Source organism: Heterocephalus glaber, unplaced genomic scaffold, assembly GCF_053883595.1.
Source record: "Heterocephalus glaber isolate CG9 unplaced genomic scaffold, H.glaber_assembly_v1.0 deba00001569, whole genome shotgun sequence".
In the NCBI taxonomy this organism is placed as follows: domain Eukaryota; kingdom Metazoa; phylum Chordata; class Mammalia; order Rodentia; family Bathyergidae; genus Heterocephalus; species Heterocephalus glaber.
The window spans coordinates 9,378,084-9,401,212 of NW_028258354.1; the positions used below are offsets into that span (position 1 = coordinate 9,378,084).

Below are 23,129 nucleotides of genomic sequence, written 5' to 3' on the forward strand. Positions count from 1 at the left end.
TTCTTTCCCCCAGAGGCTGGAGCAGGTGCTATTGGAGGTTCAAAAGGAGGAAGCAATGGATTCTAGAAACCTCCATTTCATGTAGGTAAAAAGCAGACTGCAGCTAGACTGCCTGACTTAAAAGCCTGTCACCTTCTAACCAAGTGACCATGGCCAATTTCTTAACCTCTTTATTTTAAAATTTAAATTATTTCTATTAGTACATGTTTGCAATACAGAATTCTTAACCTCTTTTTGACTGTTTACTCATCTGTAAAACTGAGATAGCAATAATATTTTCCTAATAGGATTGATGTGAGAAATGAGTTAATTCATATAAAATCAAGTAATATCTGATATAATTTATATTCAGTCAAATTTAGCTACAGCAATATATTATTGTAGTTGTTTTTACTCTTATTAGATATCATATATTTCAGTGGAAGTTTAAATTTTCTAAGCCCTTTGTGTAAGCCTTTCCTATCATTCATTCATGAGAATGTATGAATCTTTCACACACATTAACACCTTTGTGTGAGTTCACAGGGGTAGATATTTGTTATGCTAGCTTTAAGGATGAGTAACTTGGGTTCTGAAGAGGGCCAGTAGCTTGTCCATTGTCACTTAGACATTTAGTAGCAAAGCTGGGTCTCAGCTAGGTCTGTGGATTTCCAGTGTATTCTTCCCAGTAGCCCAAGAGGCAGGGCTCCTAAAACCCCAGGAAAAGCGCTATTCTGTGCTGTACATTGAGGCCTAACTCTCTAGTTACATTGTGGGGTTTTCCTCTTAAATTATACCCCCAGAATAGCTCACTAGTGATTACATGCGGATGGGTTGAGGGTGTATTTATTTTACCTAAAGCTCCAACAAACTCTAAATTTAAACATTTCATAGTAGAGGGTTAACTATATTAAAATAATAGTGTCTTTATTTATCTTAACTGCATGTGAGTCTCAGCCCATGCATACCCCTCTTACTGTGTGACATGGACTCATTTTTTTAAAAAGAACCATATGACTTTGCTCCCAAAATAAGAAGCTTGAACAGTTGCAGTCTTTTAATTGTTTTCAGATGCAAAATCTGTAATGTTTCTTAACTTTGGGCTGGTAGAAGGGGAGAAAATATAGGCTTTGGAGCCATACAAAGATGGCTTAAAACCTAGCTCTGTCACTTAATGTTTCTTGGCCTTGGACTAGAGTTGCCTAACCTTTCTGAATCTTAGTTTTCTCCTCTCCCCAGGAGGGCTGTTGACATGAATAGTTTGGGACTGTTTAAAGATTAGAGGGCAGCCCCTTAGAAGAGGATCTGTGATGGTGGTTATTGGTGCTCTGGGATTTTTAACCTATGTACACCAGTAGGCTTGTACCTTCCACACCCAAGACAGTGTATGAATAGGTTAGGAGTTGGAAACTCAAATTGGGTATAACCTAGAGCCCTGCACATTAGAAAGATATTGGAAAGGTATACAACAAATTGTATCAATATTAATCTCTTGGTGGTGAGAGAAAACCAATTATGTTTTTTTCCTGCTGTATTTGCTATTTATTTAAAAATTTTAATTAATTTTATTGGTACAATTTAAATATATATAATGATCACATTTATCAAAGGGAATTTGTACCTGTGCATGCTATATCTTGATTCTTCTTTTTCTCCCATTCCCCTCCCTTTCCTTCAACCCCCCTACCTTATTTACAAAAGCTTTGTTTCCAGCTTTTCCTTTTCTTTTTTCCCCCTTTTCCCTTCCTTTTTTGTGAAGGAGGGACCCTCCACAGTTTCCCTTTCCTTTTGAACAGTTTCTTCCTATTTCATACTATCTTTCTTGGTATTTAGAATATGTATGTTTTGTTAGAATAAAAGATTGTTTTTATTTTTTATTTCTGTTGTTTTTCTGAGACTGTCTTGCTATGTAGTTCAGACTGGTCTTGAACTCACTGTGTAGCCCAGGCCAGCCTCAAAGGCCATCCTTCTGCCTCAGCTTCCAAAAGGGCTGATTACAGGCGTGCACCACCATGCCCAGTTCAAAAGATTGTTTTAAAATTAACAAAATAACTCATTTTTTATTCGTATAAAAAAACAAAGTAATTAGACTGTATGAACAGGTATGTTATCTGGAAGGGTGATTTTTTTTCACCCTTTCTACTTTTTTACTAAAATAAGTATGTTTCCATGAATGATGGTGAATACGAAAGTACATTTTAAACAGGCATCATCACCACTCCAAAATAAAATCTGCATTGTACTAGAACTCATAAAAATATGAAGTCTTAGGAACTGTGTGAGGTAGTTCTAGGACTAACGGATATGATAGTCATAATAGTAATAGGAGCTATTTATTGAGCATTTTCTTTGTGAAGCTCTATATTGGAGCTCCTTATATTCGTTATCTAATTTAATTCTCATAACAACTTAATGAGATTGAGTTCAATTGAGGTTTAAGATTGTATAAAGTACCAAGGCAGGACTCAGAATTTAAACTTGTGCTTTCAAAGGATGAAAAAGTTCTAGTCATGGTAACAGAGGGAATCTTGATTTTTGCTCACCTCGGGAAAACAAAGCTTTCCTAGAATTTGTGACAAAATTTACAGCTATGAGCTGTAACTAGACTACCACTCCTTATTCTGAATTTTATTTTTAGAATTCCTTTTAATTGGGCAACTTGGCAGTGGGATTAAGAATGGGAATGGCTCTGATCGAGTACCTTTTTCTTAATTTAGATTTAAGGGCTAGCGTAGCAGAAGAATGTATGTATATATGTGTCCACAAAAGGAGAGGTTTTTAGGTGAACATATGTGGTGGTAATGAAACCTGATTTTATATTATTCCATTTAGCCTTTGATTCCCAATTAGGAACCATTTAGGTTCATTTAGAAAGACGTTTCGTATGTTAATATGCATAGGTATTTCTCTGTAATTATTAAACGTTTCCGTATTCACTTTTCATGAGTTGCATTATGTCCTGGGCTTTTTGGTTGATTAGTTTTGTTCTCTCTCTTGAGTACATTTACAAAGTACTCTTGGAAGTTTAGTATTTAGTTTAAAAATCATTTTGGTGAGTTCTTGGAGGGGACCAGTGGCGCAGCTTATTTAAATTTATATAAAAGTAACTAACATAAGTCGTATTTCTGGCATTTGATACATTTTTGTTGAGTTAATGGATGGGTTTTTGTTTCAGTATGGGAGACTTTTCTACCGTTGGCTGCTGAGGGAGATAGTGAATTCCAGGCAGCATGAACTTAGAGAACCAAGTGATGCCTAAGGCTTGTTGTTAATTTGAGATTCTGTGGTTTCTCTATTTCTCTTAACATTTGTCCAAGCGCAGAAATATGAAAAGCTAATTGGAACTGCAGATTACCCTGGAGGGCTTTTGTTGCCAATGACATTTAATGGGCTTTACACCAACAGTAGGGGCAGAAGGGCTTCTCGCTGATTTCTGGGTTTAGCATGAACAGACCTTAGCTTGAGAAAGAGTTCCAATAAGAGGACTTTAGGTCCTCGTCCAATTTGGTCTTAGCCCGAGGAGAGAATGTGAGGGAGAGAAACTTCTAGAATTTTCAATGCTCAGAAAACTAGTGTGAGAAGTTTTAGAATAAGTCAAGTCATTGGCATCCAAGTTACAGACAAATTTACCTAAAAGCCAGGAAATAATGAAGTCACAAAACATATCACTTCAAATGATTTTAATTGGCTTTCTACTCCTATTTACCACCACCTCATTCATGGGGATCCCCAAAATTATCATTGATCTGATTTTCTTCCTCTCAATGCTGTTAATACAGCAATTAAAGAAGGTTTTGATTTTGTCCACTAAGCTTAGAATTTCTCTTATGTCAGAGGTAGGAAAATCTGGCACAAAAATGTGTTTTGTTTGGCTTGTACACTGTTTTACTATCTTAATTTATTTATTGTCATAATTTAATTAGTTGCTGGTGTTCACAATTTTAGAGATTTTAATAAAAAATTCAGACTTCTGACTTCTCAGGAAAAAGAAATAATCAGGTTTGGCATAACTACTTCCTTGTAACAACTGTTACCTGGAGCTTGGTGTCTGCATGAGGCACAAACACCGCCCCCCCCCCCCCGCAACACACCCATTACCTTCTTGTGTTATTTTATACCCTGCCTGCATCTCTCATTTATGGGACCTGTCTGGCTTCTGAGAGCGTTTGAGTTTGTGACCCTTGCTTTACACATAATGCTCACAGGCAGATCGTAAGAATCCCAGGAACTATTATTTCTGGCCTACAAGGGGACTGCTAAACAATGCATAATGTTTCACTGGATTTGGGCAGAGAATTCTACCTTTGGGATAATCCCAGCCAATCATGTAACCAGAGCGAAGAAGAAAAATGTATTCATCCTGTGCTGCGCTGCTGGCATTAGGGCAGCACTGGTCCAGAGACAGGGCCTGCAGTGCCCTGCAGACTGCCTGCTGCCTGAGCTCGTGGTGACTTGGCACCTGTGCTTGGGGAAGCAGCCAATGGAGTGGCAACAGGCTCCATGCCATCCATTCACACAGCTTTCTGAATGCCGGCAGCCAAGAGAACATCAGCTGTGCCTGTGAGTAGTGTGGGTCCTTGCCAGGAACATCTAAACTTCAAAGAGAAAAAACTACTTCAGGCCGAGGTGCAAGGCTTTTGGTGTTACTGAATTGGACTCATTTGTACGGGGAAGGAAGAGGATGCAAAGTGTCCTATTGGAGTCTACCTGTTTTAAATGGCGTTCTTCTCTGCCCCTGGCATGCCAAGATAATTAAGAACCCAGAGTAGCTTCATTTAAAACCTAGTCATGAAAATAAAGTGCATACAAAGAATTTCTGTTTGGTCTCAGTGCTACCTTAAAAGTTAGGGTTCTGGGAAAGAAGATCACAGATGTATTTTATGGCAGAGTTCATTACAATGGAAGTTGTACTTCATAATCAATTTTGATTGCACTGAGATTTTTAAGGGTTTAAAGGCACAGGGGAGGGATCTTTTAACTGAGTCATGTTTTGGTTCTAAGAGAAAAAGAAACTGTGTTTTATGTTTGACCTTGAAATTTTATTCTTACATCAGCCAAGACTGAAGTCTGATAGCTGGAATTTGTTAAAAGCAAAATGTACTCTTTAAAAATCTAAGAGCCAGAGTACACAGAAGCTTTCCCCAGATCCCTCACATACCCAAGTCTGATTTGATGATTTCCTGACACCTTCATCACTTACTTTAAATTTGTTTCATATTTTTAACCTGGCCCTTTTACCTTAACAACATTCCTTCTGAGCTTTTCTTTTCATATATATTATTTTCCTTTCTTTTTTTTTTTTTTAATGGTAGTTGTGGTAGTACTAGAGATTGAACCCAGGGCCTTCTCACTGAGCTACATCCTCAGTCTCTTTTATTTTTTTATTTTGAGACAGGGTCTGAATACCTTGGCCAGACTGGACTTGAACTTGAGATATTCCAGCTTCAGCCTCCCAGAGTGCTGGGATTACAGGCGTATGGTATCATGCCCAAAATGGTTCTTTCCTTTTAATTTTTCTTTCCCTCCTGGATTATTTTCCTTTCTGCTTTCTTTTTCCTTTTCTGACTTCCATCTGCCCTGTCTCCCCAGCCTATGGATCCATTGTCTCCTGTTTTCATCTTTTTACTACTTTCATCTCTTACTCAAGGTACAGAGAAATGTAACAGAAGGAAGTGTAGTGTGGGCAGAGAGCTGGGAGGGAGAGATTAAATTAAAGGGCAGTGTTTAGATCGAAGATGTACAGTTGGGGGAGAGGTGATGAGAGTGTCTGGTGCTGACGATTTGGGTAGAGGAGGACAGTGTTTCTCCAGCAGTGCACTAAGGGCTGTTTATGCATCTGATCTTGTTTAAAAATGACTCTCTTTTAGACAGGATTAGCTATGTAAAGGATGGGAGGGTGTGGCAGAGGCAATAATGCTAATATTATCTTTGAGACTTTTAAGGATTTGCAAAGAAATGAAAGTATAAGATTAGAAAATGTTGGGCCCGGGATTTAGCTCAGTGGTGCCACTGCCTGCCTTGCAAGCGCAAGGTCTGGAGTTTGATCCCTGGTACCAAAAAAAAAGAAAAAAGAAAATTTTAGCATTTTTACCTGAGTATTTTTGAAATGCTGCTTTGTTGTTAAGATTTAATGATGTTATACATTCAGGTCTTTTAAGAAGCATACCTTTCAAAGTAAATCACAAGTCAAAAGGTACCCCCCAAAATAGGAAAGGTAGAAAGAAAATATGTTTAAAATCATTCATAATTTTATGACATGTTAATTCAAAATTTAAATTAATTACATTGAAATAAAAGGAAATTTGCTTACATTATGATACTTAACATTTTTTCATTCTGCATCCATAGTATTCTAGTAAATACAGCTGGCACTGCTCTTCATTCCCTAAATCAGCATAAAAGACATGAAGAGTCTGTTGTCCAAGATTTGGTAGGAAATGTCATTTCCTGATAATTTCATTAGTTAGAACATAGTCTTGCAGCTATCTTTCCTGCTGGGCTTAACTTGTGTTTTCAGAGACAAGACCTTTTTTTTTTTTTAACCAGGGATCTAACTTGGGACCTTGCGCTTGCAAGGCAGGCGGTGGAACCACTGAGCTAAATCCCCGGCCCATTAGAATATTTATATTTACCTTTCCTAATAGTTTTCCTTGACTGCCTGCCTTACCACCTCCAATGCAGACCAAACTCTTATCCTAGTAAACATATTTACTTCTCTGAATATTCCCAGCCCTGGGCCTTTGCTCCGCTGCAACTTGTGCCTGTAGTACCCTTCCCAAACCCACCCCATGTGGTAAATTCTTGTTTAGTTCCTAGCTCAAATGTTCCTCAGAGCCTCCCCTAATTATCTGGGCACAGTTTGTTGTTTCTTCCTATGTGTTCTTATAGTGTTTTCTTCATGCTTCCATAATGGGGTTTATTACAAATACTATAGATGGGGAGAATTATAAAAATAAGTTACATGTCTTCATGTCTGTAAACTAGGAGCAAGCCTGGAAGGTACCAAGGGCAAGAAAATATGGGCTGTATTTTTTATTTCCAGGGTCTAGAACCCGACAGATGTTCAGTAATACTTGCTGGATGGTTAATTTAAGTTTTTTTGTTTTTGTTTTTGTTTTGGTGGTGGAGATTAAACCTTATGTCTGCTGGACAAATGCTCTGCCACTGAGTTACATCCTCAGCCTCAACATAAGTATTTCTATATTCACTTGCTCCCTGTTAAGTAGAAACTGTTGAATTGTCATTGTTGAGTTGAGTTTTCTCAGGTTATGTGATTAAAAGCTGAATGGTCATGCAGGACCATAAGTACTCCTATATTACAAAATTTGGCTCATATCTCAGGACAAAATTTATTCTTAATAAAAGCGGTTGTTTCCTTGATACTTTGTGGACAAAAATGAGAAAAGAAAATCAATATTTCTGACATTTAAACAAAGCTGCTTGATATTCATTATTTGGTAAGGCCTGAAAAATCTTAAAAGATGTGCCTAGGTGTATGTATGCAGTGTATATATGTGTGTCAGATATAGATAGATACTGCAGATGGATAGATGGACAGGTAGATATTATAGAGTATACAAAAAATACTTTAGGGCCTTTGTAGTTTAAGCTAGAAAAAGCTTTTACTGTATGACCTAGACTTGTGGCTTCCAGTTATCTAATGGATGTTTGGGAAGTACAGGTAACTAACTACTCTCTGTTTTCCTTTTTATTATTTCACATGGAGCCCAAGGTTTATGGAGCCCCCATTTTTTTTATTGGTAATGGGGATTGAACTTGGGACCTTGTGCTTGCAAGACAGGCGGAAGAACCACTAAGCTAAATCCCCAGCCCCAGAGCCCCCATTTTTTGAAATGCAGTTAAGTCAAAGTAAGAAATAAAGCTGACAATGCAGTACAACGTCTCTAACGGAGGTCTAAATAAATTGATAGTTACTGTTGTCTTTGATTTCCTAGATTAAGGAACTCTCTTATGGTAGAATTAAACATATAAAATACGTCTTTATTTGAAAGATGTTCAAAACATTATGATATTTAATGGATTTAACTGGAGGTTTTTCCATTCCTGATGAAATAATAATAGTTTATTCAGGAAACCTCATTGGGCTGGGGACCAGAGGAGCACATGGAGCAAAGAATAAAAATGAGGTTGCAGTGGGATGGTGGATTACAGGGAGAGGGTGAAGGAGAATCATTTTATGAATTAGAAAACTTTGGTTCCAAAGCCCATAAGTCCATAACTCATCATTCTCTTTACTGAGAAAAACTTATGCCAAAGATAATCAGTGAGTGCCCATTGTGCTTTGAAGCATGTTATTGTATTCAAGAAGTTTATAACACATAGAGTTCAAAACTTTATCATAACTCAAACATAATATTAATAATATAATGATGATTTCAAAAGACAAATAAATGACTTAAATACATAGTTTCCTAGAAAGCCACAACACTTAGGAAATACTAGGAAATTCATTTTAAGCGTTTTGTTAGTTTTTGAAAGATATTTGAATGTTTGTGGGTCTTTTGGTTTTCTTAATTGAAATAAATGATACAAGTGATGCTATACACTTGACACTTATCTCTTCACTCCATGCACAAACTCTTTGGTTAATAGCTAACTGTACGTTCTAATACATTTTAAACATTCCAGTAAAGTTTTTAGAAGTCCAGGCTAGAGTCACTTCAGCTTGCTGTGTGTAGTTACACACTATGTATGTGAAATTGTTGATCATTAAAGTTTTGCATTAAGGGCTTTGGAGTCAGGCAGACCTGAATGGAAATCTGAGCTCTGTCACTTATTATCTGACTTTGAACAAATTACTTATCCTCTCTCTGTTTCAAATTCAGCATCTCTGTAGTGGAGGATTGCACATGATAGAATTGCTGTCAGAATTAAATAAGATAAGCCATGAGCCTGGAACATAGTAGAAACTAAGTAAATATTCTCTTGTTAGAGGTTAATGGTAAATTGCTTGGGAGTTTAAACAGTTTTCTAGTAGACAGTTTAAAATTATAATTACTGCTATAAAGGAAGTGACTTTAATTTGAAAAAAAAAACCCAATTTGTAATTAATTCAGTACAAAAGATTTAGACTAGTTTAAAAGTTTTTCATTCTGAAAACATATTTAGAGAAAAACATGCATAAGCTTTTGTGTTCACTCTGTAAGACATCATGTTGAATTACATGAGGAAAGAATGTTGACATTTAGACTGCCCTGAACCTTTGTCAGTAACATGGTCATTCTAAGTGTAAATCTTTATAGTCTCTCCAGATCGATAATTTCTAACACTGCCTTTTTCTGGTAGTAGAAATCAATCTACTAATAAGGTCTTAAATGTCTTTGCTTAATTATTGGAAAATTAATGAAACTCTGTCTCTTACACATTCTAAATAACAGCACCATAGTGGATCAGTCAGAAATGGGCTTCTTTAAACTGCTCTTTTCTGCAACGCAGTTAAACTGCCATCATTGATCACCTTAATTTATTGCTTTTTGTCTTAGGAAGCATTTATTTGAAAAAAATGCAAATTTGTTTCCCACACTTTATCTGAAAATGTTAATGGGCCAAAATATAATATTTGGATTTCAAAGGTTTTGAAAAACCGATGCCTTTGTAGTAAACTCTTATTCTAAAATACTGAGGTTAATATCATTTCAAATGAAGCTTTCATAATGCCGACACATTTAGAAAAATGAGTACAGCCTCTCTTTAAGTGTCAGAATTTTTTTTTTTGTGAACTTTACTTTCACATTCGGTATAATGAGGATTACTGTACTGAAAGAACAGCTTCTTGCCTTATTTTAATCTGAAAGAGGATTTTCTCATAATTCTGCTCTCCCCACATATGCTAATCATCCCTAGAATTGTAGGATGAGACTATTTTGAGCTTGTGGTGAAAGTCACTTGATTTCATCTAAGTCCGTTATCTTATTTTGTTTCCTTAAATTGTTTATATTATGATTCGGAAGTAGAAAAAGACCAAATTTAAAGAATCATAATTTCCTTAATGCAGTAACCTGGAAGGTTACTTTTGGTCCACCCGTCTTGAATTTCCCTTCTCAGAACCTAACCCCCAGGGTCAGGATATCAAAAATAACAGTTTGGGCTAAAGAACTCCAGTTCTACCCTCCAAATTTGCTCATCCTTCCAAATCCTACCTATTTTAAAAGGCATTTCACACCCAGTCTCTCTGAATCTATGTCCCTGATGAAGACCTTCCTCCCCCCAGGTTATGCAGTGATCTTTCCTTTTCTCAAAGTCCTTTAGCCTGTGTAGCCTATACTATCAAATCTAAAACTTGTGTTTTTCTTTTTTTGTTGTACATTTAGTGATAACTGACCGATACAGTGCTTTATGTGATGAGAAGGTATTTTTCTATCTTGTTTCATTAAAGCCTTCCATTGCATTTGGAAGGGGAATATGACAGCTGTTAGTGGCCACTTTTCAGTTGAGGAAATAAGTTCCACAGGAGTAATTACTTCTTCAGTGTCTCACCTTTTTTTGCTAGAACTAGTGCGCTAATGCTTTGCGTTTTTTTACATTATGAGATTTTATTATTTTTAATTTTTAGTAATACATGTTTGCAGTACATGTTTACATTCCTTATGTGGAATTAGCACATGTACATAACACATCTTCATTCCTTTTTTCATACCCTTTCCCTCCCTCTCCCTCCATTTCTTGATCTCCTTCTCATTTGAGAAAAATCTATCCCCCTACATATATTATCTGTCTTTTATTTTGCTCTTAATTTATAATATGAATTTCTTATATAAGAGAAACCATGCAATACTTAAGCTTGTGTGTCTGATTTATTTCACTTTACATTATGATCTTAAGGTGTATCCATTTTCATGCAAATGACTCAAATTTATCTTCTTTATGGCATAGTAGTACTACATTGAGTGTAAACACAGTGTTTTGTTTATCCACTCATTGTTGATGGACATATAGGCTGCTTCCAACATATAACTGTTATAAGTTATTCTGCTTTAAACACGAGTATGCACAGATCACTGTAATACAATGTCTTTAAGTCTTTTGGGAAGATACCCAGACAAGAAATAGCTGGATCAAATTGAATTTCCAGTTTTAGTTTTTTGAAGAATCTCCATACTGATTTTCATAGTGGTTGTACTAGCTTACAATTCCACCGACAAAGTAGAAGGATTTATTTTTTCCTCACAGTCTTTCCAGCACTTATTATTATTTGCTTTTTTGATGATGGCTATTCCTTCTGGGATGAGATGGAATCTTAAGTATAACTTTAATATGCATGACCAGTGATTTGAGCATTTCTTCATGTACTTATTGCCCATTTATTGTACTTTGTCTTCTGAGAAGTGTCTGTTTTTCATTTCCCTTACCCACTTTTTATTAGTGCATGTTTGTAGTCCATAATGATTATATTTATCGTGGGAAGTTGGTACATATACATCTTAATTTTTTTTGTTATTTTCATCCCCTACCCCTACCCTTCCTCCTTATTCCTTCCAACTCTTGGTCCCCTTCCCATACAAAAGCTCTATTTTTATTTTTTTCTTGTTCAATTTTTTCCATCCCCTTTCCCACCATTCCCTACCCCCTCCTCTGTCACTTGTTCCCCCAACCGTTTAAAGAAGATCTCCCTACTTCCTATTTATCTTCTATTTTACTTGCCCATTTTTTGATTGGGTCTTTTATTTGGGGAGGTCTGATTTTTTTTAGTTCTTCATATAGTCTAGATTCCCTTATATATAAGTCCTGTTTTCTGATCAAGGCTTTTTATTTTAGATTACAATTATGTGAAACTTACTTGCTAAATGACACATTCTAAAAGAGCACTGTCCAACAGATAGGCCACATTAGCTATTTTAGAGTTCTTAGTGGTTACGTTTAAAAAAAAAACAGGTGAATAGCTAAAATTGATTTTAGTGTCTTTTTATCCAGCATTGTATAACTTCAACATTAATTAATATAAAGATTATTGAGACTTTTAATCTTATTTTAATCATATTAAGATTTTGGAATTCAGCTGTACATTTTATTCTTAGAGTACATTTCCATTCAGACTCGCCATATTTCAGGTGCTCAGGGTGACTAGTAACTACATATTGGGCAGAATAGCTCATTCAGTTTCTCCATAATGTAGTTGAAACTCTGTTTCTACTCCCTGATAAAAAGTTAAGTGGGAATATAGTAATCATTATTTCCACACCAGAATACGGAATAATTGATAAATTATTAAAATAATAGGAGGCTTAGAGGAAAATATGGATACCTTTCATTCTTGTGAGGATTTTTTTTCCATTGTTTGTGGGGTTTTGCCCATGAATTTATCATTTGAATGGAAAAATGTAAACTTACTCTACTTCATGAGGTGTAAGATGCATATCATTTCATTCATTTATGTATGTATGTATAGCATTTTCAGGAATGTAAGCCTGATTATATTTCTTCCTTGTCTCAGAATTGTTCAGTTCCTCCTCACTGGAGTTTTTGAAAGTTGCCCAGGAAAAAGATTGACCTGACAACTCACAAAGAATCCTCTATTCTGAGTCCTATTAGACTAACAAAATAAGTATATTCAGCCTGGACACAGGTACTTCGGTTCACAAACTTAATTTGTTCCATGATTCTGGAAAAAAATGCCCACATTCGTGTTGTTGCAGTAAAGTTGGCCATAGTCATGTTCATCACCCACTGTAGAGTTTGCAAACAAAAACAAAATGTTTCCAAACTCTTCTGTTTGTGAACCAAACTGTTACCAAACAAAAGCATTCATGAATCGAGGAACCACTGTATTCCACTGTATTTTTAGTAAGTACCATAGATGGTTTTTAGCATCAAGCCTGTTTGGGAAACTGACCTATGAAATAAAATCTTACTCTTTAGCTTGTTATATGGGATCCTTTCTGACCTAGCCCATGACCAGATCTATCACCTCTCCAGCTTTAGACTTCACCAACATAGACCTACTTGTAACTCTCCTTCTTCCCTCCAGCCTTCTTCATTCTAGATGCTCTTCTCTCTGGTGTCTGCCAGCAAACTTCTGTTAAGACTCAGGATCACCTCCTTTGTGCTTGCCTCCTTGCCCAGCCATGGCTGCTTCATCTCCACACTTCCCATTGCTTCTTGACATTCTCATGTTGAGACAGTGAAGGTCCCTACTCTCATCGTGTTTACATTGTCAGTACTCCTCACTGAGAATAGGGATCACAAGTTTCACTGTTAGAGCCACTGGTAAGAAATCTGACCCCAGGAATTACTAAATAAGTACTGTTCTGATGAAAATAGTACTAGTAACTGATAATTATAACTGGTGCTAATAACAATGTGTCCATCTGTTTCATAGTGGTTTATGAATGCAATATGCTTTTCACTTATATCATCTCATTTCATTCTCACCACAACCTTATGAGGTGGGAATGATTATTTTGCAAGATGAAACTTTGAGAGGTTAAGTAGCTTGTCCTATGACTTATAATAGGGACACTGTAACTCCAGGCTGGCTCCATCCTGATGTTACTTAATTTCTATGCAGAGCGCAAGAAGCATAAATATTTCAGATTTCTAATGAAGAAAAGAAATGGCCTTTGCTTATTCAGTTTATTCATTTGAAAAAAATCAAAGCTCACTTTTATGGGTATTTTCTTCTTAAAATTTTTAGCCTAAAGAGCATATTTCACAAAATCTACACCTTTATGTAGTTAGCCAGTAGTTACCAGGTTGTATAAATATTCGCATGAGCAATGAGTATGTGAATAATCAATGGAACCAGTTAGAGTATGATGGGGCTATTATTCTCTTTAATATATTCCAGTGACTCTACCCTGTCATTTTGGAAAATTCCTTACATACTCAATACATCATAACAAAATGTAGACTCATTTAATATAAGCAAAAAGTCACGAAATGAGAAAATTAAATAACTGAGGTGGTTTGTGATGGTTTAGAGCTATTGTTGTATTATTATTTGTTAGAAGATCATGAGTATCACACCAGTCACATTTGTGTCCCAGTTCTAGTCACTTAGTAACATAAGACAAATAATCCATCTGGATCAATCTTTCCATGCAATACATATCAGACCGTGGTCTCACACAAATTTATTTTAAGAGTTAGGACTTCCCCTTACAAGAGCAATAGCAAGAATTTCTTCCATCTAATTTATTTGGTAAGTTTTAGTCAGCAGATTTTTATAGCTTAAAGGAACCATTTCAGTTTCATTTAACAAATTAATTGCAGTAGTTTGAAAGCACACTCTTGTGCATTATTCTTATTCAATTGTTGATGTTGATTTATTCTGTGTGGTGCTGTGGTAGAATAAAAGTGAAATAATAGTCATGCTTTTAAAACCAGTAACTTTTACCCTCATTGAAACAGCCATTTAGATTATTTAGTAGGTCCTGACTTAAATAATGGCTCCTCAGAGATCACATTTTTCAGCCTAAAAGATACTGTCCTATTATGTGCATTTATGTAGAAATTATGGTGACAAACTCTTCCTTGTATTCTATTAAGAAAATCGTTTCTGTACCATTACAAATTGTAATAGTTAACATGCCTGTGATGCTAGCCTAGAGTAAATTTATGCTCTGGCTCATAAATAAATTTAGGGCAAAAACAAAAATATTTAGGCAAGAGTCATTTTAGGCAGAGATTCTTTTAAAGGGCTATGTATAGTGTCTAATTTGACAAAAAGCACCCAAAAATACTAAGCATGGGAATGTGATGTTATTATTACTATTATCATTATTATCAGACATGTACCAACAACTGAAACTTCATGGAATTGTGATAAAATTACTCTTTAAAAATATAGCAGTTATTTTGAGATATAATTCACATACCATATAGTTTACCAACTCAGTGGTTTTTGTTATATTTAGAGAATTTTATAACCATTACCACAATCAGTTTTAGATAATTTCCATCATCCCTAAAAGAAACCCTGAACTCATTAACACTAATTTCCTATTTCTCCCCAAATCCCCCAACTCTTGGCTACCACTAATCTATTTTCTGTCTCTGTGGATTAGACTATTTTGGATATTTGGAATAAATGGAGTCATAGCCCTTTTTAAGAGTAGTTTCAGTAACTAAGTTTGAGTTTTCAAGGTTCAACCATGTTATAACATAAAACAATACTTCATTCCTTTTTATGTTTAAACAATATTGCATTGCATGGCTATACTACATTTTGTTTGTACTACATTTTCATTAGGTAGACATGGTTGTTTCCATTTTTCAGCTGTTTTGAATAATGGAGTTATACATATTCATGTACAAGCTTTGGTGTTAAAATACATTTTCACTTCTCTTAGATATATACCCAGGAGTAGACATGCTGAATCATCTAATAATTTATATTAAGGAACCATCAAAATATTTTCCAATATGCCTACACCATTTTACATTCCTACCAGCGGTGTATGAGGGTTCCAATTTCTTGGCCTCTTTGCCAGTATCTGTTACTATGTTTTTTATTACAGCCATGCAGATGAGCGTGAAATGGTGTCTCATTGTGCTTTTGATTTGCATCTGCCTGATGACTAATGACATGAAGTGACTTTTTATTTGCTGTTGGCCATCTGTATATCTTCTTGGGGAAACATCTATTGCAATCTCTTGGTCATATTTTAAGTTGGTTTTTATATTTATTACTAAGTTGTAAGAGTTCTTTGGGTACTCTTTATTCTAGTCCCTTACCAGATATATGACATGGCAAACATTTTTTCCAATCCTGTGGGGCATCTTCACTGTCTTAGTGGCTATAGCTGTATGTCTCGTAACATTCTTATCCTTCAGGACATTGTGTGCTTTAAACTCTTCTACTCTGGATTAGTTTCTCCTCCTCTTTACATAGCTTTGCACTACAACAGCAGCTGTCACAGTGTCTTGATGATATAAGTTTAGGATTTGTCTACCCTATCAGAAGCAGTTGTGTCTTACAAAATTTTGTGTATGCAGTGCCAGGAACTCCAGTGCCTAACACAAAAATGGGAGTTCAGTAGTTGTTAGAGTAAACTGAACCTCGAGTCTAAAAAAGAAAAAAGATCTAGGTCAGTACTGACTCAAGAAAGTTGACAGAAAGGCCCTTAATAGACTGTCTAACTTCAGCCACTTGTGTCCTCACTACAGGATTCCTAGCGTGGAGCCAATTACAGGCTGCTTTGATCTGTTCTGAACAGCAGACTGAAATTTATACAACCAAGCATTTATTTTATTCATTTCTTTGGTACCGGGGATCGAACTCAGGCCCTTGTGCTTGCAAGGCAGGCGGTGAAACCACTGAGCTAAATTCCTGGCCCAAAAGTATTTCATTATAACCCAAACCCACATAGCCTTTTTTTTTTTTGGTACCGGGGATTAAACTCAGGACCTTGTGCTTATGAGGCAGACTGCAGAACCACTGAGCTAAATCCCCACCCCCACCCCCATTTCTTTATTTAAAAATCTTTCAAATTCTTTGGTGCCATACGTTAAGTCTAGTGAAGTCATATGAATATATGAATAGAGCTTTGCCATTTGTGCAAGGAGGTGATGTGGTATACTGTGCTGCCTTGTGTTGTGGTCTAAGGGATCCCAAAGTTTTCTCCCCCTAACAGGGTATTTCCTATGGTAGTAGTTTTCCACTAATTTTTAAAAAATGATCTTTGTAATGATCTTTTCCCTGTTTGCCCTAAACTTTTCTAAATTGAAGAGGTAATTGGATGATTCTCCTCCATTTTTGGAGTGTATTTTATTTTCTTGCAAAGGTTCTGTACATTCTCTCTCTCTATTGTTAAAAATGTTGCAAGTGTCCTATTTTGATCAGAAAAGTGCCATAACATGAAGTAACAGTTACTCCCTGTTGAATGAAGATACAGATTTAATAGTTTAAACCTAGTCCTTCTCAGAACTCCCTAGTTCTTAATTTCAAATCCTGATAGAATCGAGCAAAAGAAGATATAAAAATGAGACTTGAGAAGAAAGCCCAGATAATGTGTGTACCATTGTATGCTCAGACACACACACACAGTGGGGGGGGGGAGAACTAGTTGATAGCTAAAGATGATTTATTTTTGCTTAGCATAGCAAGCTGTGTTAAAAATTATTTCATCTCAAAAGACTTACTGGAATTCCTGAATGAGGAATTCCCCCACTTAATTTTTTTTTCTTTATGAAACAAAATTAGCTCTGTGTTTTTGGAGAAAAAAGGTTTGGCAGACATGCTGATTATAATACTACTCTATTAGAAAACACTTATTTTGATTGACTGAAAAACAGATACTGCTCCTGGTAGTTAAAAGCTTGTGATAATGTGTGCACTCTGGTGTCCACCACACTTCTGTGAGGTTAATAAGAGGATTTCTCTGAGCCAGGTGTGGTGGTACACACATGTCATCCACATCCAGGTACTCGGGAGGCTAAGGCAGGAGAATTGAAAGTTTGAGGACAGCCTGGCAAGACCTTTTCTCAAAAAAGAAGAGGAGGAATGAGAGGAGGAGGAGGAGGAGGAGGAGGAGGAAGATCCTCACAATTCAGAGGTGTAAAAACCAAGACAGAACACATGAAATTGTTTTTCTTCCTCCAGGACATCCCCCACCCCAAAAGCAGCTTTGCCTGGAATACAACCTCATTGATGTCACAGATCTTGTGTTGTCCTTGCCATGTATAGTTCAGGCATAGTACAGCTACTCAAACATTCAGCTAGAAGGACAAGAAGTTAAGTGTTTGCTTAGCCAGACTAACAGGTCAGAGTTGGAGGTGGAGGTCACATTACTACTTACTAGCTAAAGTCCTTTGATAAAGTATTTTATCTCCTTAGACTTCAATTTACTGTTTGTAAAATGAAAGGTAATACTTGTGCCTACTAGTAGTAAACACTATAGTATAATTAATTGTTATTAAATTCAACAAATTTCCTGACCATCTCCTCCACTCAGAACTTGACTCCCTGCTTGATTAAACAGGGTCAAATTCATAAATATAGATCATCAGCTCAGTCCTTCCCTGTTGAAGAGGGATAATAGGAAGAAACTGAAGAAGTGTTATTTTAACATTGATTTCCAGTAACTCCACTGGATTAGATTCAGTGCCCTCATTTATGGAATATGTGTTGACATAGGGAAAGATGAAATAAAGAAGTATTCCAGTATGAATATTCTTGTCTTTGGAGGTTAGCCTTGGATCTTAGAACAAAAACAAGTCAGTAGTTATTAGTTAGTTACTTTATCTCATTTTCCAAAACACCAGTTTCTTTGTAATAGTCATTCACAGATATTTTCACATGCAACATTTTTGCTGTTAATCTTTTACTAAATCGTGAAATAACTAACCTTGCTGTATTAAAATTGTCAAAGGATTCTTTCAGGATTATATGTCTCCATAAGGGTGTTAGTTTGAACAGTATATAAAAAGTAAAAGCCAAGTGAATAGGCCTTGATGTTGTGAACAGAGTAAGTAAGTGGAATCTGAGGTTGCCTTGTTATGAATGGGTTATTTGGATATAGAAAGAAGTTATATTTAGGCATGGCATTCCTATAAACCCCGAAGCTATGTGTTTTACAAACGAGAAATTTATGTGCTAAATAAAAATTGCCAGATGTCATTCTCTGTGTATGCCAACTGGCGAATGTGTAGTGGCTCAGAAATCTGGGAGAAGTGATGCCCATTTCTTGCTATTCAACTCAAAAGGGATAGTTGAAGTAAAATGCTGTTGAAAAAATTATGATATATTCAGCTACCAAAGATATCCCATGTTATAAATTGTTATCTGAAGGACTTTAATTTTTTTGTCATTGATGATGTGTTGTGACATTATAAATGTGACACATATGTGTACTCTAATTTATTGTATTTGAATTCCCGAAGTCTCATTGCATTCTTTTAAAGGATCAGCAGATACCTTATTTAAAGAACTTATCCAGTCCACAGCACTCTAATAAAGATCCAGGACACTATATAGTCTATATAATATCAGAGTTCCTGTTTTATATCTTGCCCACATGAGCCATTTTCCCAAAATCATCAAATGCATTCTCTTCTTTCCTTAGAAATTCGAGCTCAACTGGTAGAACAGCAAAAATGCCTGGAGCAACAAACAGAGATGCGAGTTCAGCTTCTCCAGGACCTTCAAGATTTCTTCCGGAAAAAAGCAGAAATTGAGACAGAATATTCTCGGAACCTAGAGAAGTTGGCAGAAAGGTTCATGGCAAAAACAAGAAGCACTAAGGATCATCAGCAGTACAAGTAAGAGAGACTTAACTCAAATGCACCTTCCTGTAGTGATAGCTCTTGCCTTTCTACCAAACCATATTGTTCTAGACTTTTCCATTTTTGTGTGAGGAGCTATTGGTGGGCATATTCCCATAAGCAAAAGCAGCTCTCTGCCTTTATAGTTTAGGGACATCCATTTATCATATTTGAAAAACTAATGATAGTCTCTTGAAATTTTTCTGTTTCTCATACAAATATTATTTATGGATAAGTTTATATATAAGAAGGTATGTTTATAAAGTTCTAGATTATAGAAAAGTGGGAGTTATTCTTGGCCACAGGTAGATATTTGAAAAGAAGGTTTTAGAAAACTGTTTCTTTCAGCAAAGACCTGCAGATTTCTGTAAAATGAAAATAAGCAATATGAGTTGCTTGAGTTTAGCGCTTCCCCCTGCTCCACTCAACATGTTGGTTGTTGTTACATTCAAGACTGATTTCAAACAAGGACCTTTAGAAAAATGCTTGTGTGTGAGCATAATTAAACCTTAACATTAATTTTACTTCATTTGTTTAAAACAATACAGGTTATTCTGCTAATGAAATATACTTTATAATTTAATTTATGGAGCAAACCAATAAGCAGACTGTGCAATAGCACATGCGAATATGGCAGAATGGGCTTAGCAGGGAGACTGGGCAGACATGACTGAAATTTGTTCAGTGATATCTTAGCAGAGACCTAAAGCACCACTTGGGGAGTCAAGGAGGCTACTCTGGCAAGGCGAACTTCATGAGTAAAGGGCCCAGGGTCAGGTTTGCAGCACAGAAAGTAGTCCAGTGGGGCTGTGTAGTGAGTGGAGAGCTGCATGGCTACTGGGCTAAATTGGAGCTGATCACAGAATTCTTATTCATCATTCTGGGCAATTTTGATTTTATCCTGAGGGCATGAGAAGCCTTTGGAGAGTTTGAAGTAGAAAGGTGACCTACTCACAACTGCATTTGAAAACAGTGAGAGAGACCAGCGTTAGGAGAGTGGACTGGAAGGAGATGAATAAAGGGAACTCTCCAGGGGTGGTGGAACCTGCTGTCCCGGAGGCAGAGAGAAATGGACCTACTGGGAGACAGTTAAAACGGCAGTGTGACTTTCCTTTCTAATACTACAGCACACCAGATAACCTGGAAAGCACTTCTGCCACAAAACTCTTAGAAATGCTGGTCAAAATGTAATAGACATGCTTTTAAATGTACAGCTAGACTCACAAGAAAGTACAGGAAATTTCCAGGGACAAAAAGGAAGGGGGAAGTGAAGACCTAAGTGGCAGTGCCCCCACGCTTTAATCCCATGTGGGGATGGAAGACGAGGTCTGTGCAAGGTGAAATTTTGTCACTAAGAACTTCCCTGACACCAGTCTTTCTGCATTACATCCCAGGACCAGCAGAGCTACTAACTCAGTGAAATGGTAAAACATAGAACCACCTCCACACCTGCATAGGAGCATGACGAGGAGAGCCATCTGCTCAGTCAGGAGAGGGCTGCTGAAATCCATGCCTTTTTGTCCACCACTGGTTTTACAGTTCCATTTTATACCCCTCCATCATCTGGATCCTACATATAAAAGTAGGGTGGGGGCCGGGGATTTAGCTCAGTGGTGCCACTGCCTGCCTTGAAAGCTCAAGGTCCCGAGTTCGATCCCTGGTACCAAAAAAAAAATAAATAATTGGAATAGATGGTCTCTACCTCAAACTGATAGAAGCCATCTATGAAAAACCAACAGCCAATATCATACTAAATGGTCAAAAACTGAAAGCCTTCACACTAAAATCAGGAACAAGGCAAGGATGTCCACCATCACCACTCTTGTTCAATATAGTTCTGGAAACATTAGCCACGGCAATTAGACAAGAGAAAGAAATAAAAGGAATAAAGATAGGAAATGAAGAAGTCAAATTGTCATTATTTGCAGATGACATGATACTCTATATAGAAGACACCAAAAACTCCACCAAAAGTCTTCTAGACTTAATAACCAAATTCAGTCAAGTAGCTGGTTACAAGGTCAACACACAAAAATCAATAGCTTTCCTCTGCACGAATGACAGACTCACTGAGAGAGAAATAGGGCAAATAATTCCTTTCACAATAGCATCCAAAAACACTGAAATACCTAGGAATCAACCTAACGAAAGAAATCAAAGACCTCTTCTCTGAAAACTATAGCACTCTGAAAAGAGAGATTGAAAATGATATCAGAAAATGGACAGACATCCCCTGCTCCTGGGTAGGAAGGATTAATATAGTGAAAATGGCCATACTTCCAAAACTGCTATATAGATTTAATGCAATTCCAGTTGAGATCCCAGCAGCATACTTCATAGACCTCGAGAAAACGATCCAAAAATTCATTTGGAGCAAGAAGAGACCCAGAATAGCAAAAGCAATTCTAGGTAACAGAGACATGGCAGGGGTTATCACAATCCCCAACCTGCAACTATACTACAAAGCTACTGTGATAAATAAGGTGGAGTTCTTTGGCAGAAACAAGTGCAAAAGTATTCTAGATAAGGAACACATTTTTCTTTTCTTCCCTTTCTTCTTTTGTGGATGAGTTTAACCTCTGATTTTTGTGCACCATAGAAATCTTAGTGATGATTCCCAGAGTGACCAAATGTCTAATGTACATGCAGAGACTGAGGCTGGAAAAAGGAGACTGGAGCCAGTACTATATTCACATTTATAGTAACTGTCCTTTTTAAAGAACAGTTGCAAATAAGAAGATAGCCCACTCATCTATTCAACAAATATGTTTGAGCATTTTCTTCTGTATATGTAATTAGTAATTAGTTTTGAACTGAAAATATGAGTGGGCCCTTGCTCCATAATCTGTTCTCTTAGTGAATTAGAGGCCACTTTCTGTTTCTCCAGTTTTATTTGATAGTTTTCTTCAAAAGATAAGCAGCTTAACCTTTTATTTGATCTGAGTAAGTTTATTATTGAATTTGAGAATGATGATGAAATGAATGATAAGTCTAGGGAAAGGATAAGCCAGGAGTAAAAAAAACCAAACAGGTTTTATCAAAGAGTCAGCCATTTAATAGTGTCTCCACTATATCTTTGGTTAAGTTTCATACCCTGTCCTTTACTTATTTCCTAACAAGTAAAATTTATGACCATTAAGGGAGGAATATCAAAAGTCCTTGCTATGCTTTATAGCTGATGTTGGGCACGGCCACCCCTCCCCGCAAGTGCTCAGTCTTTGGCATGGCAATATTACCAGTCATGCAAGCTGGACTCTGGAGTCTGCTCTTATGCAATGCTTGCCTATTGTGCAGAACAATCTTTGGCCTAACATTGCCACCAAATAGTGGAAAGACCAAGGCTTAGATCAGGCTCCCTGAACACAAAGACTCACTTTGACACTAGCTTTGGCCTTTATCAAATCCCCGTGCCTTGCTAAGCTTTAGTTCTCTCATTCATGGAAAGGACACAAAGAATCTCTGCCTTACATGGTAGTGGTAAGGATTAAGTAGAATTAATGTCAACTTCTTAGATCAACTTCTGAATAAAAATAACTAACTTTATATAGCACAGACTGTATGCCTTCACCATTACTGTAAGCATTTAAAAATATATATTAACTCAAATTATTCTCATAATAATATTATGAGATAAGTCCTATTATTTTCCCATTCTGCAAAGTAACACAGAGGCACAGAGAAGTTAAAATTATTTGTCCATGACTGAATAGCTAGTAAGTGGTAGCTGGGGCAAGAACTTGGAATAGCTCCAGCATCTGCGATCTTGGCCTGCATTCTATTTCTCACTTTGTGTATGGTAGCTGCTAGTATCATTATTATTGAAGTTATTATGATTACTGATACTAGTAGTAATATGGCAGTAATACATTTATGAAATAATACTCATTCTTACAATGGGACAGGACACTGGAAATACAAAGAAAAATAAA

At 36.5% G+C, this 23,129-nt stretch overlaps 1 protein-coding gene across 7 annotated transcripts in view; it reads left to right on the forward strand.

Moving 5' to 3' along the window:
• Positions 1-23,129, forward strand: part of Srgap1 (SLIT-ROBO Rho GTPase activating protein 1) — a 308,189-nt gene that overhangs the window by 131,665 nt on the left and 153,395 nt on the right. For 6 of the 7 annotated variants that reach the window (XM_004861126.4, XM_004861127.4, XM_013078301.3 and 3 more), the window contains one exon: positions 19,002-19,197. In XM_004861126.4, the coding sequence (XP_004861183.1) occupies positions 19,002-19,197 (196 nt within the window). Of the gene's footprint in view, positions 1-13; positions 82-19,001; positions 19,198-23,129 lie in introns of all 7 variants that reach the window. The other variant, XM_087192364.1, reaches the window with a different exon arrangement.